Source organism: Carassius gibelio, chromosome B19 (assembly GCF_023724105.1).
Source record: "Carassius gibelio isolate Cgi1373 ecotype wild population from Czech Republic chromosome B19, carGib1.2-hapl.c, whole genome shotgun sequence".
Taxonomy (NCBI): domain Eukaryota; kingdom Metazoa; phylum Chordata; class Actinopteri; order Cypriniformes; family Cyprinidae; genus Carassius; species Carassius gibelio.
Window position 1 is genome coordinate 15,601,963 of NC_068414.1, and position 17,465 is coordinate 15,619,427.

The following is a 17,465-nucleotide window of genomic DNA, read 5'->3' on the forward strand; positions in this document are numbered from 1 at the left end:
TTTTCTGACTTCATACAAAAGAGAGACATCATTTCCAAACCAAATTGGCCTCTGATTAAAAAAAAATCTATAACTGTCTCCTCAGGGCTGTCTTTTTCAGGCTGGCATTGACATTCTCATCATCCCGTTCTTTATCATTGCACTCATTTTCTCTCAATTGTATAGAAATGTTGTAATATTATTATGTGTCACTTGGTCTAAGAGCTGTGGGAGACAGCCGCGTAATTGCATCGCAAAAGACAATGAGATACTTGGAGGATGTGGTGGAGATGGCCCTTACTTTGGCAAGACTAAGAACTGCACTATGAAGATGCAGAAGAAAATGAGACAAGCACAGGTGACGTAGTACTTGAAGGCCGGCAGAGTTGTGGCTCTGTACTGTAAGAAAAAAAAAAAAGCTATTACGGTTTTCTATACGTTTTTGTTCAGATGCAGATTTCTCTTTACAGTATTTGCCTTTCAATAATACATCTGAAGGTGAAATGTACCTCTTTTTCGAGTGTCTTATTATGAAAGAACAGAGAAATCCTCTGAATGTCCTCCGACTTCAGCCACTGTCTGGTGGAAAGAAAGCATAAATTAAGTCATTTATAACAATTCAATCAAATTGTCACGATGAATCGCTATTATAATAGCTTGTTGGGTGACACTGATGCAAAAAATACTCTAAAAGTGAAAAACTGTCAAACGTAGTGTTGTATTTTTTGTATTTAATATAAATAAAAACATTTTTATTTAATTATTTAATATTATATAAATTATAATTTGTTTTATTAATTAATAAATCAACTGAATATTTTGTTTTTATTTTACTAAATACATTTTAAATTAAAATAAAATAAATAAATATAAAATAAATATGAAATATATAAAATAAATAAATAAATATATATATTGCTGATTTAGTTAAGATTTTGAATCCCATTGCGAGGTCAGACTTGATCCTTGTTAACATTTAGCTATTTAGCAATTCATGAATTACTCAATATGGATAAGATGCAAAGCATTATGGATGCTTACTTCTGTGAGTTAATGCCATCAATAATGCGAATGATTCTTTCGTTCAACTCCTCTTCAAATCTCTTTTTCTGAGATTTTGTCCTAAAAGGGAGGGAAAAGGAGAGAGAGAGTCTTTAAACAACCATGGAAATGTAAATGAGGTCAGTGTGAATGTACTGAAAGGTTATTTTACTTGAATTTAGATTTTTGTTTTTTTGTGTTATGTAAAGCAATAAACAGTCAAAAAACTGACCTTTCAGACCTTTGCTGAAAGCTGTACTGCCCTAACGGCACATCCTGTAAGAAAAAAAAAAAAGTGACAGTAATCACCATGTAAATCTCCCATTAGAATGACTGTATTTTTAGCGTGTGTGCTCAGGTTGACTCACGTGTGTGTTGATCTTGCCATTCTCGTTGGTCATGCTGTCTCGATGGTGGAGGTTAGCAAATGGTTTGGCTGCTCCCCAGGACTCGAGGTACTGCGTCATGCGGACAGACGCTCTCATCTTGACCCCATCCAGAGTGGGACGAGGCCGAGCAGGTTGTGGGGGACTCCGTTTTTCTGCCTAAGCATGAAGTAGAAACACAGCATGAAGTACGAGTCTACATGGATATAACAGCACAGAAATCCAAAAAATCGAAGAATATGTCCTGAAGCGGTGGGTCACAGATGTGTTTTATAATATATTCTTGATCCAAGTGTATTACGTGATCAGATACTGATATTCAAGATATTTCTGTCTACTGTGTATTTCTGTGTACTCTGTATTAACATTTTCATTCAGTATAAGCTAATTTAATTGTAACCAGATTTTCTTACAATAATCTTATTTAGGGGCGCCATGTACTGTTTTTTTTTTTTTTTTTTTTAATTAAATTAATTTGAAATAAAAATAGAATTAAATTTGAGAGAAAACTGTGTCTTGTGTTCACATTTCTTATTATATATAAATTTATACATTAAAAAAATATATAAAATGGCTTCTTAAAATATATATTCATTCATGTAAAAAGCTGCTTTACACATGAATTAATATGCATTGTATGAAAGGGGTCTCTTGTAAGAGGTTTGTCATATTTGAGGGTGCTTTAGCTTGAAACCAAACGATAGAAAAACCCTGCTATAGTATAGAAAGATAACAGTGGGTGCCTCAAATCTGTACGGACTACTTTACAGCAACTTGATTCATTGACAGTCATCCATTAGAATAAAACAAAAAAAACGCTAATTGCCATTAACTGAACAACAGTTGATAAAATAAAAGAGTACAACTAAACAAACAAGCAAAAGCCCTCCAAACTCAAAAGCAGTCATCATAACGGCAGTGTGGAGGGAGTGGGTGTGCAGTGGGCTGTTATGATAAGAGGGGCCCAAAGGCTCAAACTGAACAGAAATAAATGTATGAGTCTCTTATGAGAAGAATTTGTTGCTTTTGTAACCTCGGGCAAAGCAAATGCATTGTTGGAAAGTAAATAAGGCACAGAATAAATAAAAGAATAGGCGTTGTTATTTGAATATATGGTGCCAGGCATTATGATATCTGTGGGCTGAAAAGCCCACACACATCTGAATGGACGGATGTTCAGGAATCTTCTGGGTCTTGATGCCCATTTCCTCGAACTTGTGTTTTGACAAACACTCCCTGCGGTTGTCAAATATGACCACAAAGTCACGTTTGTGTAACCGCACAGTCTAAATAGTGTAATTATGCTAATTAGTGCTCAAGGTGAATTTAATTGAATGCAATGCAAAGTTGCATAACTAGACACATTATGACACGATTTATTAACTATCACGCAGCAGGTGTTGGTTTGTCTATGTTTAATACTTTTAACTAATTTTCTGGGTAATAAACAGACATTTTTGTTATTTATAATTATGTTGATTATTCAAAATATATTTTTTTATTGTTTCCACAATAGTTATTATCATAGCTGATGTTTGTTCTAAACTCCTAACATGATTTAGGCCAGTATGAAACCTCTAGCAAACACAAAGCAGCACTGTTGTCTTCAGAAAATGTAAATGTCTAGTTATTTATAAATGTGAAAGCTGGACTACGTCACTTTTTACCTTCGGGTTGATGACTAGGTACGTGATGATGCCGTGCTCTTTCAGGTAAGAATCTCTGCTTTGTCCGTTGCCTGGCTCGACTTGATACGCTCCTTTCAAATGCTCCAGTGTCACAGAAGAGATGTGAACCCGTCTGGAGAGGAGCACACAACTATTACAGGCTGGCGAATGAAAGAACACTTCACAAAAACAGGTGCATTATGTGAGTATTTCACAAATGTTCCAATGCCCACAGAGACAAAAGATTCGAGATACAAAAAATGAATGTAGTGCTTTGCGTTTTTGTTATTTTTGGGGTTATTCAACGAACACTCATTAGTAGCACAAAAGCACATTCACTGTGCTCTCAACAGAGCATTTTTATTAACGTCAAGAACCCTCCATGAGCATAATAGCACTTGTGGCAAATATGTGAAAATCATAAAAAGGGGAAAAACAAAAGTCATATGCTGATCTTACCCAGGTACACCCCCCGCCTCCATGTGATTGGCCAGGGTGACGTCATGTGACCAAACATCATACTGCCATTTCTGGAGGCCGATCACACCGCAGAGAACATTCCCAGAGTGCACTCCAACACGCATGTTAATGTCAACTCCGGTAGCATCTCTCACCTTCCTGAAATAACAAGTAAATTTGCCCATTGTTTACTATTTTAGATACTTTTAAATAACAATAATACAAAAAAAAAAAAAATTACATTATTTGCCACTATAGTGTAATTGAAAACGTGTTTATGTAACTCATTGTGACATTGTGATTATTATTTAATCAGCATGTAATTAATTCCAAATGCATTTTGATCAACTTTCAGAATTAAATTGTATTAAAATATTCTTAAAAAAATACGTAAAAATGATTTTTCTTTTACAATTTTTTGAAAGAAATGTATATGTAGGCACAATTAATATTTGTCTACTAAGCTAATTTTAAACATAAACCTTTGGACTGAAAGGTTTTTTAAATCATAAGAAACACGTTTGGGTACTCCTGATTTTATATTACTATTGTATGTAAATAAGGCAAGTTTTCTTCCCGTCATGAAACATATTTCTTTTACAGCTAGTACACACTTCTCAGGCTCTCCCTCCATCCTTTGAAATGACTGAAACAGCACCATATTTCACTGACATAACTCGGCTTGACACCAGAAATATTTCTAGCAAAGTAAACATCAGAAGGTGCCAGGATTGCAAGCAGTACGTGTTGGTTTATGAGGGAGTGTGTCTGGTATATATTCATTCAGCACTCAGAACGTATCATATCTTGTGTTTCAGATAAGCCCGTTTTAATGTTCCTGCTGCAAAAAAACAGTCTAGACCAGCATGGTTTTTTTTTTATGCAGGATGGATTAATGGATGAGGCAGGATGGGGAAGTCATGGCCTAATGGTCACAGATTCTGACTTGTAAACCAAAGGTTGTGGGTTCGAGTCTCGAACCAGCAGGGATTGTAGGTGGGAGGGAGTGTATGTACGGCGGTCTCTCCCACCTTCAGTACCATGACTGAGGTGCCCTTGAGCAACCCATTGCTCCAGGTGTGTGTTCATGGTGAGTGTGTGTGTGCGCACTTAGGATGGGTTAAATGCAGAACATTAATTCCGAGTATGGGTAACCTTACTATGTCACGTCACTTTCATTAAGCTAGTTTTGGTGCTATTCTAGGTTGTGGACCATTATTAAATTGCTTAACCCCCCCCCTCAAAAAAAGGTGCTGGTGTTCATTCAAAACAAATCAAAAAGCAGCCAATGGTGCATTTTCAAAAAAACAAAACAAAACTAAAACAGCCTCTAGTGCTCCCTCAAAACAAAAGGTACATGGAACCCCAGGAGGTGTGTTTAGTTCTCTGACAGATCATTTCAGTGTATCTGTCACACACCATTCTTATTACTTGGAGCCCCTCAGCTTGAGATATGTCATGCTGGAAAATACACGGGAGGGTTCTCAATTACCCCCTAAAATGGATTTGTGTGTGTGTAAAAGAAAAACATTGCAGTAGTGTAACGTAAAGCAAATGTGTGGCAAGAGAGCGGATGAATGAAGAATGGGTGAGGAATCTTGAAAGGGATTGGAAAAAGGGGCTGCACTTTGAGATGGAGAAAGAGATGAAAAGGAGAACGTGTGGGTTTCAACAACATCACACATCTGAGCCTCTTGAGTATGAGGGTTATTTCAGCCTCCGAGAGTAGTGCTTGAAAAGACAGACACCATGGGAAAAATGGACATAGAAATGGTCTTTTGTAGATGATGAAAAGGTGTAATGTGACAAACACCTCATGTGTATTGGTTTTAGGAGTTTGAAGCAGATATAACTCTAAAGGTCTTTTTGTTCTAATGAAGAAATGGAAAATGGGTAATGTACAATCAGCTGGTCATTATCTCAAAATAAATCCTAACCGGCACTGACTTATGAGATGCCCAGCAGGTGTTCCACAGGCTGGCAACCGTACGGCATTGTAAGCCAGTAATATTTAGGTTAAAATGGCCTATTAAGACTGAATTTTACAGCGTGTTTGCACAGACATTTAAACTACCACAGCTATGTAGGAAACTGAAATTTCCTGTGACAAAGGTCAATAATACAGTTTAGTGGTTATTATGCAAACATATTTTAGTGCAGGTCGCTGTGATGGACCAATTATAATCTAGTTTGAGAAAGATAGCGTGCTCTTTTACTTGATGGCCTCACACATGTCCAGCCCCATCTTCACACAGTCCTTGGCGTGATCAGTCAGAGGGTCCGGCAGCCCTGACACACAGTAATAGCAGTCGCCCAGGATCTTGATCCGCATGCAGTCGTTATCCTGCATCAAACAAACCATTAAGACAGCAGTTACTGAAGACATGATATTCTATACAGCAAATTTTTTTTTATATCATATCAATATATCAATTTATCAATTTGAAAGTATGTTAGAGACTAGGTCTAGTTGTCACAGAGGCTATATCTCATGCCTGTTGGGACATATGATACCTTGGCTATCTGGTCAAATTTGCCGAAAAGCTCATTGAGCATGTAGACCAGTTCTCCAGGTGAACAGTCACTGGCCAGACGTGTGAATCCAACAATGTCTGCATACAGAATGCTGTGGAAAATATTTAAATGTTTATGAAAAGCAGAGTTATCCAAACTGTTAAAGAGTATTAAATTATGTTTTTGCACTGCAATTAATGCACACCTTGCAAATAATTATTTTCGGAATAAGTATTTTTCTTGTTATCCAGTACTGAAACATCCTTAAAAACACAACCATGGTGATATTTAGACCAGCAGTATGATTTTTGTGATACTGCACTTACAGTAGATGGACAACCAGAACGGGTAATACCGCTGCGTGAACCACCACCACAGGGTTGTAGCGTTAACTGCAAGTCAGTCGTGTGTTAAAATCATTTGCGAAACAACCACCGGGTGGCTCAAATGGACGGATTGTGAACTGAATGTAATTGTAAAATGTTGGTTTGTTAATGGAGATGAGAGGAGGGAGTAAAACAACAATAAAATTATAATATAACACTGTAACTGTCAGGACTGGGGTATGATCTGACCTTTTTTCTCTTTCTTTTTTACTTATTGTTCTTTTTGTTTATTTTTTTGTTTCACCTCATTATTCTACCCTTTCGTTTTGTTTCCGTTTTTCTCTCTCATTTATTTTGATCTATTTTCTCTGGTTTTCCTTCCTTTCACACTAGTGCCAGCTGATCCCGTTTAGCAATCTATGCTGCGGCTTGTCTGACACACCTGTTCCCTCTATCTCATTACCCTATTTATTCTGCTTGATTTCAGCACTCGTTGTCAGTGTGTTCTGTGATTTTTGCCGTTTTCAGCTTCGGTTCTGTCCTATCTCTCCATATAAAATGTAACCTGTGTTTTACCCTCAGGATTTATCGGACTGTTCTTCTGGTTCTTGACCGTTCTCAGCTCTGTCTGCACCTCGCTTGACCCCCATCTGCTCGACTATTCTCCTGTCTCCCATTTTGTATTCATTGCTCCCTTCTCTCCTGGTGCTTACGGAGGCTGAGCACATTACCTGTACGCTGTGCAGATGGAAGCTAAAAACTGAGCCATTTTTTCCCAAGCTGAGTAGTGTTTTTTTTTTTTTTTTGAACGTTAGGCCTTCGCCTTCCTTCTGTAAATAAAACTACTTTTTTCAGCTTCATCTGCTCTTGGGTCCTTATCTGACCTGACACCACACACTGACCAAGAATGGACCCAGCGGATGACTCAACTTGGCAGTCTGTGGGAGCGATGTTGGGCTGTCACGAAATGGAGATTTCACCTGTCACTCATAACACATATAAGGCATACAACTGAAAGCAACAGAGAACCTTGTACTCGGAAAAGTGACGCAAAAGGGTTACCCTGCTGTCACAGTGTCTAGCCTGTGTTTCCCTGGGTGTCCACTAGTGGTCTCACTTCCCCATATAGTCACCCCACTTCAGGTACTACATTTACCACAAGCCTTTGTCCGATTCATCACTGGTAATTGCACACCTGCTAATTGCACTCAGCTGTTCCCACTTTCATCATTTTCACCTGTCCATATATAGCCTGTTTGTTTCTATCAGTTTCATGGAGTCCTTGGTTTATATCACCCTGCTTTTTCATGTTCCCTAGTATTTTTCGTGTTTCTTGTTTTGGACTGTCTTTCTGATATTGACCTTTTGCCTGATTGGGTTACGATTTTGGATTCCCCTATTAAAACACTGCAACTGTATCTCTCTGTTTGTGTGTGCGTTCGTTACACCTGCATGTTAAATAGTGACGCCAAGAGGTCCTGTCAAAGCATCAATATGTGACATGATGGGAGAGAGAACATGTTGACTTTTCAATGAATTGTTGGTTGACTTATTCAATAACTCACTCAAAAAGAGCAACTTGTTTCATTCCTGTATGAATCTGTGTTTTTCAATGAATGGGTCAGTGAATGATTCCATAACACACTCACAAAGGGTGTAACTTGTTTTGCTTCTGAATGAATCTGTTTTTCAATGAATTGGTACAACTAAATGAATCAATGTCCAAGTCATTGACTTGTCACCACCTACAGGTGTATCAATGTAAAATTCACAAAAGAATCCCCACCACTAACAGACTGACTGTCTGTTTGGAACAAACACAGACAAACAAAGAGATACAAACTGTTAAAAGTGTCATTGGACTGTATATAAGTGCTCTTGGAAAGCTGCTCAGTTGTTGAGATTTGAGGACCCAAACTGTTGAATGAATAAAAATATTTTCTATGGTAATTGACATCATGCCACAAATGCTTTCCAACTTAACTTTTACTGAACCCAACACGCACCTCTAATACCGCCAATATCCTTCAGTAACATTAATGACATGAGTGCACGGCCTGCCCTGGAAGATGCTCTGTGAAATCCATCATGAATTAGAGATACAGAACATTATGTAGATGCCAAGAAAATATTCTTAGCTTTTTCCTTCAGTCAGTTACACTGAGAACAAGCAGAGCAACAACCAACCTCACCGATCAAAAGGATACTGAAGTAGAAAGAAAATTTGCATCCAAAACAGAAAACTACTCGTTCTTCAATGCAATCAACAAAAATCAATGTGTTTTGGTGAAGAGCCTCTGCAACAGTTTGCCCTATTTAGCTGAAGATTGTGTTTGTTTTTACTTTTTAATAGAAGCACACGAAAGTGTCTAGGCACTTTTAAAAGAGAGCTACTTATATCTAGGTTGATGAATAGCTTGTTTTTTGTGTGCAGACAGAAGGAGGGCAGGATGGTTTGACAGGATCTATTGAGGGTATGACAGCTCGGCGGAGAGCAGGTGCAGTGCATAAGATATGTATATATTTTCTAGGCTGCCTAAAATAAATCAGCTGAGCGCACAGATAGTATGTGCCACAAGTCCTACCTCACATTGGTGTGTCTCTGTACGTAGAGGTTGTGAAAGTTGTTGGTGTTTTCCGCCTGGCCGAAGTTAGGCCCCTTCAGTCTCTGAATGATCTCTTCCTTCATCACCCTCGCAATGTGGGCGGGCAACAGGGACAGCAAAAGACGCTCCTATTGGTTCAGAAGAGAGGGGGGTGGTAGTTATATGTCATTTTGTGGACAATTTCCCCCAAAAAAGTAAGCAGCAAGAACTGTTTACATCATTTATATAAAAAATAATTAATAATAATTGTGTACCAAATTCTGCATGATTGAATGATGAAAACTGGAGTAATCATGCTGAAAATTCAGCTTTGCATCACTACTAAATTACATTATAAAATATATGGAAAATATCTTAAGCTGTATTTATTCGATTTATTTGAAAAAAAAAAACTGTAATACTGAGAGATATTATTTCAATTTCTAATATTGGGTTTCTTTTTAAATATACTTAAAAATATCATTTATTCCTGTGATCAAAGCTGAATTTTCAGCATCATTACTCCAGCCTTCATTGTGACATGATCCTTTAGAAATCATTCTAATATGCTGATTTATTATCAGTTTTGGAAACAGTTGTGCTGCTTAATTTTTTTGGGGGGGGATTCTTTTATGAATAAAAAGATTTTTAAAAAAAATGTATTTACAATTTTCATATTTTCTAACAATATGATTCTTTACTATCAGTTTTTATCCATTTAACACATCCTTGCTGAATAAAAGTGTTCATCACTTAAAAAAAAAGAACGAAAAAAAAAATGACTGACTCCAAACATTTGAACATTAGTGTATATTGTAAAACAAGATTTCCATTTTGAATATATATTTAAAAAAAAAATTTTTTTTTACATTTTATATTCATAAAAGAATCCTGAAAAAAAACCCCAATAAATCAGACTATTATAATGATTTCTGAAGGATCATGTGACACTGAAGACTGGTGCAATGATGCTGGAAATTCAGCTTTGCATCACAGGAATAAACTGTTATTTAAAAAATATTATTTTCTTTTTCACAAATGATGGATGTCTGGTAGAATGACAGACAGAAAATAGGAGAAAAATAACTGAGGTAGATGAACAGACTGAATCATAGCAGTGCAACTAACAGATGTCTCTTGCCGCTAATTAACTAAATATATATATATTCTAAAAGAAAAATTTGAGACTCTACCAATGAACATATGTAGACATCGTTTGCTCAGATGCTGTTCTGAATTTAAACAGCTGAAATCTATTAAACTTTACACTCCGTCTCTTTTTTTTTTGAAACATGTTAATGCTAGAGATCTTATCCACCAGGCTGATTAAATGACCAATATTTGGCTTTATCACATAGTTTTGGCATCAACAGAGAACTGTTCACAGTTGGTTAATTATCATAAGTGGTCAGCATGCTCAATGAAAAATGTTTGTTTATTTGAATTGTGAATACATTTTGTACTTCATCAGCCATCAGCCGCCCTGTTCTTCAGATATCCCATTGGCTTTGACCATGTTAAACCCATATTGGTCAACCACTAATTAAGTCCATTTTCAACCTGGGGTTAAGTAATGCATCACACTTGATTGAGGGTTAACACAGGGTTACAGAGAACAAATAACTCAAAGAAAACTTAGAACAATGTGAAATGTGGAACAGGATTGTGTTTGAGGTTTGAAAAGCCTATTCATTTTTCTTTTTATTATCCCGTCACTTTTCCCCATTCCCTTTGTTTTTCTTTCAGAGACCGCCCTGCTTAATGAAGGACAAATAAAAGAAAACAGAATAATGGGGTGTGTGCCGTGTGCTGATTGCGACTTCAAGAAAAGAGGAGAAATTATTTATACTGTACAGTTTTTACCATTGTACTCAGAAGAAGATGTGAGTGCTTTTAAATAACAGTCCATTAATTTAATGTATTATTATCAAAAATGAGACAAATCAAAGAAGGTTGTCCACTCTAATGGGTGCATGTGCTGTGGTCTGACAGAGTGACTGCGAAAGGAAATGATGTCATTAGTCCATCTTGCGGTCCTTTGTCTAGAGTATAAATGGGCATGATGGTTGCTCTGTTAAAGTGCTGTAAGAAAAAGTGATGAGGATGTTAAAGATCACACAAAATGCTTTCTGTGTTCAGTTTTGACTGTAGTAATAATAATTCAAAAACTTTGAAAAAAAAAAAAAAATCTAAACCTTTACAAAAAGTTGTCTGAGAATTTCTAAATATATATATGTAATATTTAGTTGGTGTTTTTAAAAATTTTTTTTACTACAAATTGTATAGTTTATTATGACTTATTATTTAGTGTATAAACCATATAACCATGGTAATGAGGACCATGGTTTTACTTCTTGTGACCACCATCCTACTGATACTATAGTCAGCTAAACTCTGGATTCTAAACAAGAACTTCTGTTTGGATGTTAGGTTCTAATTGGGGAAGTTATCCAAATTGGAATTGTTCTTTTGCGGAAGTCGTGGCCTAATGGTTAGAGAGATGGACTCCTAACCCTAAGGTTGTGGGTTTGAGTCTCAGGCCAGAAATACCACGACTGAGGTGCCCTTGAGCAAGGCACCAAACTTCCAACTGCTCCCGGGCGCCGCAGCATAAATGGCTGCCCACTGCTCCGGGTGTGTGTTCACTGCTCTGTGTGTGTGCACTTTGGATGGGTTAAATGCAGAGCACGAATTTTGTGTATGGGTCACCATACTTGGCTTCATGTCACTTCACTTTGATGAATTTTAATTGAAATAAAATGTTAATTCAATAAGGGCCTGAATTTAAAGATAAATATCAGTGTCTTATAAGCTCTTAAAGGGAGATTCACCCAAAAATGAAAATTGTCATCATTTATTTAACATCATGTCATTCCAAACCTGTATGAATTTCTTTCTTCTGTGTAACAAAGTATGAGAAATTCAATAAATTGTTGTCTAAACAGTAGAAATCAAGGGTTACCAAAATGGTTTGGTAACATTCTACAAAATCTTCTTTTGTGTTCAACAGAAGAAAGTTGTTTTTAACAACATGAGGGTGAGGAAATTATGACAGAGTTTATTAGCAATAACGTTCCAGTAGTCAAGCTCAAAATCAATGCTTTACTGTCAAGTGCTTTTCAATATGACAAAAATGCATTATCATTTCTGTCCTGATTTATGTAGTAATTTATTTAACTTCAATTGAAGGCCCTATGACCCATCAAAACATTCAAGGGGAATTTTGGGCCGGATTGGCTTGTTTTGCCCAGGGCCAAATTTCCAACACCTGTCCATCCAAGTTAAAAGAATTTAAACGTTCACACGCAGCATCGCTCATCAGTGTCACTTCCAAAAGAGTGGACCAATCAGAAGACCACAGAGGCGGGCAAGCACTGCGAGCTTTTGTTCACAGTAGCAAGTAGCATGGCGACTCTTTTTTGATGGCAACATTTTTGCACTGCGCTTTAAAAAAACATATATATGTTGTAGTGCTGTATCTTGCATTTTTTGTGTGAATGGCCCCTTACGGTGTTACTAGTTGATTGCTTCTTGATATCTTGAATAAGAGGTTTTCAGCCCACAAAACATTTGAGAGATAAAAAAAAAAAATAATAATAAAAATAAAGAGTTTTCTAATTAATATTTTAAAAACACACTCTCAGAAAAAATGGTACTTTCAATACTTCAGGGACTAAATTGCAATATGTACCTTTAAGGTACTAATACATACAATTTAGGGGTAAAAATACAAAGATGCACCTTTTCTCTTTGGTACCTTTTTTTCTGAGTGTAGGCTGCCAAAATTACATGAATTTAAGATTAAATACTGAAAATTGCAAATGCAAAACTAGTTTACAAAACATATTAATCAGCACTGTTTTCAGAAAGGTTTCTTGAGCATCACATCAGCATATAAGAATTATTTCAGAAGGAAGGATCATGTGAGCATTTCTTTCAAAAACAGAGAAAAAAAACTTTGAAGGGAAGTCTATATGTTAAAAAGTAAATATCTGCTGCATTTTGCTAATGTTGTGCTGTGCTCTTTTTATCCCAAAATATATTTTAAAGGTAATGTTTTATTCACCCTTGAAATGTAAAATGAGGTGTATCCGTAATTAGGCTGATGGTCGTTGCTGAACTAATGTTCTGACTGAATGAGCAGCCAGTGCGCAGCTCTGCAGGAGGTAGATGAAGGAAACACACCGGCATGTTTTACAATATGGCAAGAGCTGACGCTAACCTGATTTTACCAAGTGAGACATGTTCCTGGGACAACATCGTTGTTGACCCTGGAACAACATTGTGATTAACCAATCAGATTTGAAGAACCAGTTTATAGATTTTGTGAAGTTTATGCTTAAAATCAGTGTTTGGTGCTTGTACATCAGTGTCATTCATCTATCATTTCCTCTGATTTTAGGGATTACTCATGGTTAAGGTTAGGTTTAGGTGTAGGGATATGGTTAAGAATATATTTTTGGAGTAAAATGTTGTTCCAGGGTCAACAAAATATGTTGACCTAGGAACACATCGGACTTGGCAAAATCAGGACGTGCAAGAGCTGACAGCTGAAGCGGTCATACTGCAGAACATACATGATTCAATCACACTGGGCAGTCAGTGAGCCAAACATTGTCTTTGCCTTGTGCTCTGCAATTGTTCTGCCAGGAAATCCCCCAAAAATCAACAACTCTGATAACATTCGTAGAGTAATGGAGCCGAGGGCATGTGTTGGAGCAGGGTGATATTTCACCTTAGAGAGCGATAATTCCTGATGGAGCAGAAGTGCAGCCAGTGATATGCCTTTATCTCACCGCTCAAATTTTCAAAATATCATTATTTCACCCAAAACAGCAATGAGCACAACTAACCCATGCAAGCGAGAGGCCTTGTACAGACTTCCGCCCCACCCATAGCCAACAGGAAACACAGCGCTGGGGGGAAACAAAGCTATTTTGGGACAATGCAACTCTCGACCCCCTGTGCCTTCCGATATTAGCTGCGTATTGTGGTGGTATAATGATCTCTTCACTACAGCTGCAGGAATGACTCACGCTCAAGCCTAAACGATACCTCCCCAAACGAGGCCTACATTAACTTCCTGTTCCCTAAAGGACCGGGCACCACGCAGTACAGCGCTGTTTATCTGTCCTTTGATAGCAGCAGGGAGTCAGGGCATCCCTCTCGGTCGTACTGTACCTGCTGATGCTTCTCAAATTCCAGTTTGATGGGAGACTTGATGCAGTTGCAGGTGTCGTGGTACGTCTGTTTGAGAGCCAGGTCCATCAGGTGTTTGTGATAGGCTCCCGCCACATTTCCACAGATGAAGATGATGATGTTAGCCAGGATCTGTAAAGACACATAAAACAGGTTTCGTGAGAGGTATAGAGATACTGCCAAAACAATACATTATATAGATACAGTGCATTCAGGAAGTATTCAGACCCCCTGATACTACAATTGTTTCAATTATTTTCTTTTTCTCAATCTACTAACTCCATAACTCACACTGAATATTTATGTAAATGTGACATTTCAGGGTTTTATTTTTTTCAATAATTTATAGACATTTTTAAAATTCTGTTTTCAATTTGTCATTATGACGTACAGAGTGTAGATTGATGAGAAAATAAATATATTTAAATGTATATATATATATATATATATATATATATATATATATATATATATATATATATATATATATATATATATGTATATATATATATATATATATATATAAAATTAAAGAAATTAATACTTTTATTCAACAGACACATTCAATTAATAATACATTGATCAAAAGTGACAGTAAATACTTTTTATATTGTTACAAAAGATTTGTATTTCAAATAAATGTTTTTCTTTTGAACTTTCGATTCATCAAAGAATCTTAAAAAATATATCAAAGTTTCCTCAAAAATGTTAAATAATATTAAATAAACTGTTTTCAATATTAATAACATTGATAATGATTTCTGAAGCATGATGTGATACTGCAGACTGGATTTATGATGCTGAAAATTTTATTCAGCTTTGCATCACAGGAATAAATTAAATGTAGGCTATATATTACCCATACACACACACACATTTTTTCAATTTTTTTTGCAGTTGATTTATGATAGATAGTTTATGATATACACTTTTCCACTTAATATTATACATCAATATTATCAATATTATTGTGATCTATATATCATAGGTTGACCAGAAAAGGTGACCACAATAACATTTCTCTGCAAAATGATCACATAATGTGAACTGTAATCATATTGTGTCAAATATGTTATTTTTTAATTAAATAATTGTACAAAATTTATATATTACAGTGATAAAAGGAGAGATGTGATAAATTTGTAATGAAAATAAATAATATAACAATGCAATAAATCCTGAAATTATATCTTAAAATATGTTTTTTTAAAGCAAAATACAATTATGTATATTGTAATATACAATTTTATATAATACACATTACATTTTTTTTATTTCAGGGTGAAATTTAGTGAGATTAAACCTTAATTAATAACAAAATTGAAAAAAACCTTAATTACAAGCAAGTGTTTATAAATTATCAGACTGATAATGGATATGTTAAATATTTAGTACTAAATGAATGTGGAGACTCAGTGTGCAACCGATACAGCATTGGTATACAGTATAAAACAAGTTATACAAGCACTAAATTGCCTGGTAGGTACAGGAAGACATTAGTGCCAGACCACAGACACTTCAGGAAAATATGCACAGCAAGCCAAATGGCTTTTGACTGAGTTTCAAATGGCAGAGGTAAGTGCATTAGTGAAAGATGGAAGCAGTATAAGGATCCAGAGAGGGATGTGCCTCTACACTGATTCAAGAGATATTGATCTGCAGGAAAAGGGAATTCAGCAGCCCATGAAAAGCTTTCAGCAGCCTCGTGCATTATGTCAGACAAAGCAAATATCAACGCAATACTGAATACGGTGCTATATCTTTCACAAATGGAGAGCAGGATGTGTTAAATAATTGGGTTTAATTGCAATAAATGAAACTAGACACAATTGTGTAGACACAATAAGGCATGAACAATGACAAACCATACAATAATGAAGATTTGACTCATGAATATTGGTGCATGCATGGAATGAAAGAAGACTGTCAAGAAGAAATAGTTTAAATAGATTTTTAAATTTAAATAATTAATTAATTAATTCTGTATGTAAATTTGTTTTTTTGCCATCATGTAAATATAAAAGTTAATTTTAATTGTATAAGTTAAATAAATAAATAAATAAGAATCAGGTTTCATTTTAAAAGTAATATTTAATTTTGGCTTAATATAAATATATCATTTAATTTTATTAAATAATTTTATGAGCAAAAATATAAAGAAATAATCAAACAAATACATAAATACATTTAAAACAGTTTTCTTTTTCAAGTAAAATTTAACCTCGGCTTGATTTAAATATACAATGCAATCGGAAAGTATTCAATTGCCAGTTAATTGCCAAATTATGAAAGACTTGAAGCTAGAAATTGGTGCCAAAGGTGTTTTAACAAAGTTGTGTACATGTGATTATTATAATTTTTTATATATATATATCCATTTGCAATACATAACGTGTAAACATGTTACTAGTTAGACTTTATCCAAAGACTTTTTCAAAACTATAATTCCTGACTAAATGTATAATCAAGTGAAATATTATGAAGTTTCAATAACAATATACAATACTATACCATTCAAAAGCTTGATGTAAATAATATAAATGTAACAAATAAAGATAACTGTAAAAAATGTAACAAACAATGCTGTTCTTTCAATTTATCCCCCCTAAAAAACTGAAAACAATATTCTCAGCTCTTTTCAACATTAGTAATAATAATAATAATAATAATAATAATAATAATACATGTTTTTGTAGAAAATCTGATTGTTAAATGGATTTCTGAAGGACTGTGTGACTGGAGTCACACGATGCAAAATAATGCAAAAAATTCAGTTTGAAAGTCAGCTTTGATTGTTCCTAATAAACTGTTTAACTGCTCCCGCAAGTGGATATTAAATTATGTTGTGGGATAATTAAATATATTCTTAATAAACTACAAACATAAAATTATATAGATTTATCACATCCTCACAGTAACTCATCCCTCTCAGACACATAGCTGACTGAAAAACTCATTATGCAGCTCATTATGCAGATTATTATGCAGCTCATTATGCGGGCCTTTGTCTTCTCAGGTGTAAATCACAATGATATTCATGATAGTTTACGCCTACTCGCATATGACTTTTACCAGCAAAAAGTGTCTTAGAAAATTTAAACCAATATATTGTTTTCTGTGAGTGAGTAAACAAGACGATTTTCATATAATTTAGAAAGAAAAATTCTAGGCTACAAGCTCCAGTTCTCAATAGTCCCGGGAACCAATGTTATGTATGTGTTTTATTGCCTCATTCAAGTGATTTAACATTTTTAGTTTTTCACTAACCACGCATAACATTTTTTTTCTCAAAAACACAATCATGTACGT

The 17,465-nt window shown here is 35.3% G+C and overlaps 1 protein-coding gene across 1 annotated transcript in view; it reads right to left on the reverse strand.

The window, feature by feature from the left end:
• Window positions 1-17,465, reverse strand: part of adcy2b (adenylate cyclase 2b (brain)) — a 65,212-nt gene that overhangs the window by 12,379 nt on the left and 35,368 nt on the right. The window contains exons 4-14 of the mRNA XM_052584071.1: window positions 14,139-14,288; window positions 8,958-9,106; window positions 6,047-6,158; window positions 5,749-5,876; window positions 3,533-3,691; window positions 3,074-3,206; window positions 1,389-1,565; window positions 1,253-1,296; window positions 1,021-1,101; window positions 489-558; window positions 281-378 (exon numbers count right to left, since the gene is read on the reverse strand). Of these exons, the coding sequence (XP_052440031.1) occupies window positions 281-378; window positions 489-558; window positions 1,021-1,101; window positions 1,253-1,296; window positions 1,389-1,565; window positions 3,074-3,206; window positions 3,533-3,691; window positions 5,749-5,876; window positions 6,047-6,158; window positions 8,958-9,106; window positions 14,139-14,288 (1,301 nt within the window). The remainder of the gene's footprint in view (window positions 1-280; window positions 379-488; window positions 559-1,020; window positions 1,102-1,252; window positions 1,297-1,388; window positions 1,566-3,073; window positions 3,207-3,532; window positions 3,692-5,748; window positions 5,877-6,046; window positions 6,159-8,957; window positions 9,107-14,138; window positions 14,289-17,465) is intronic.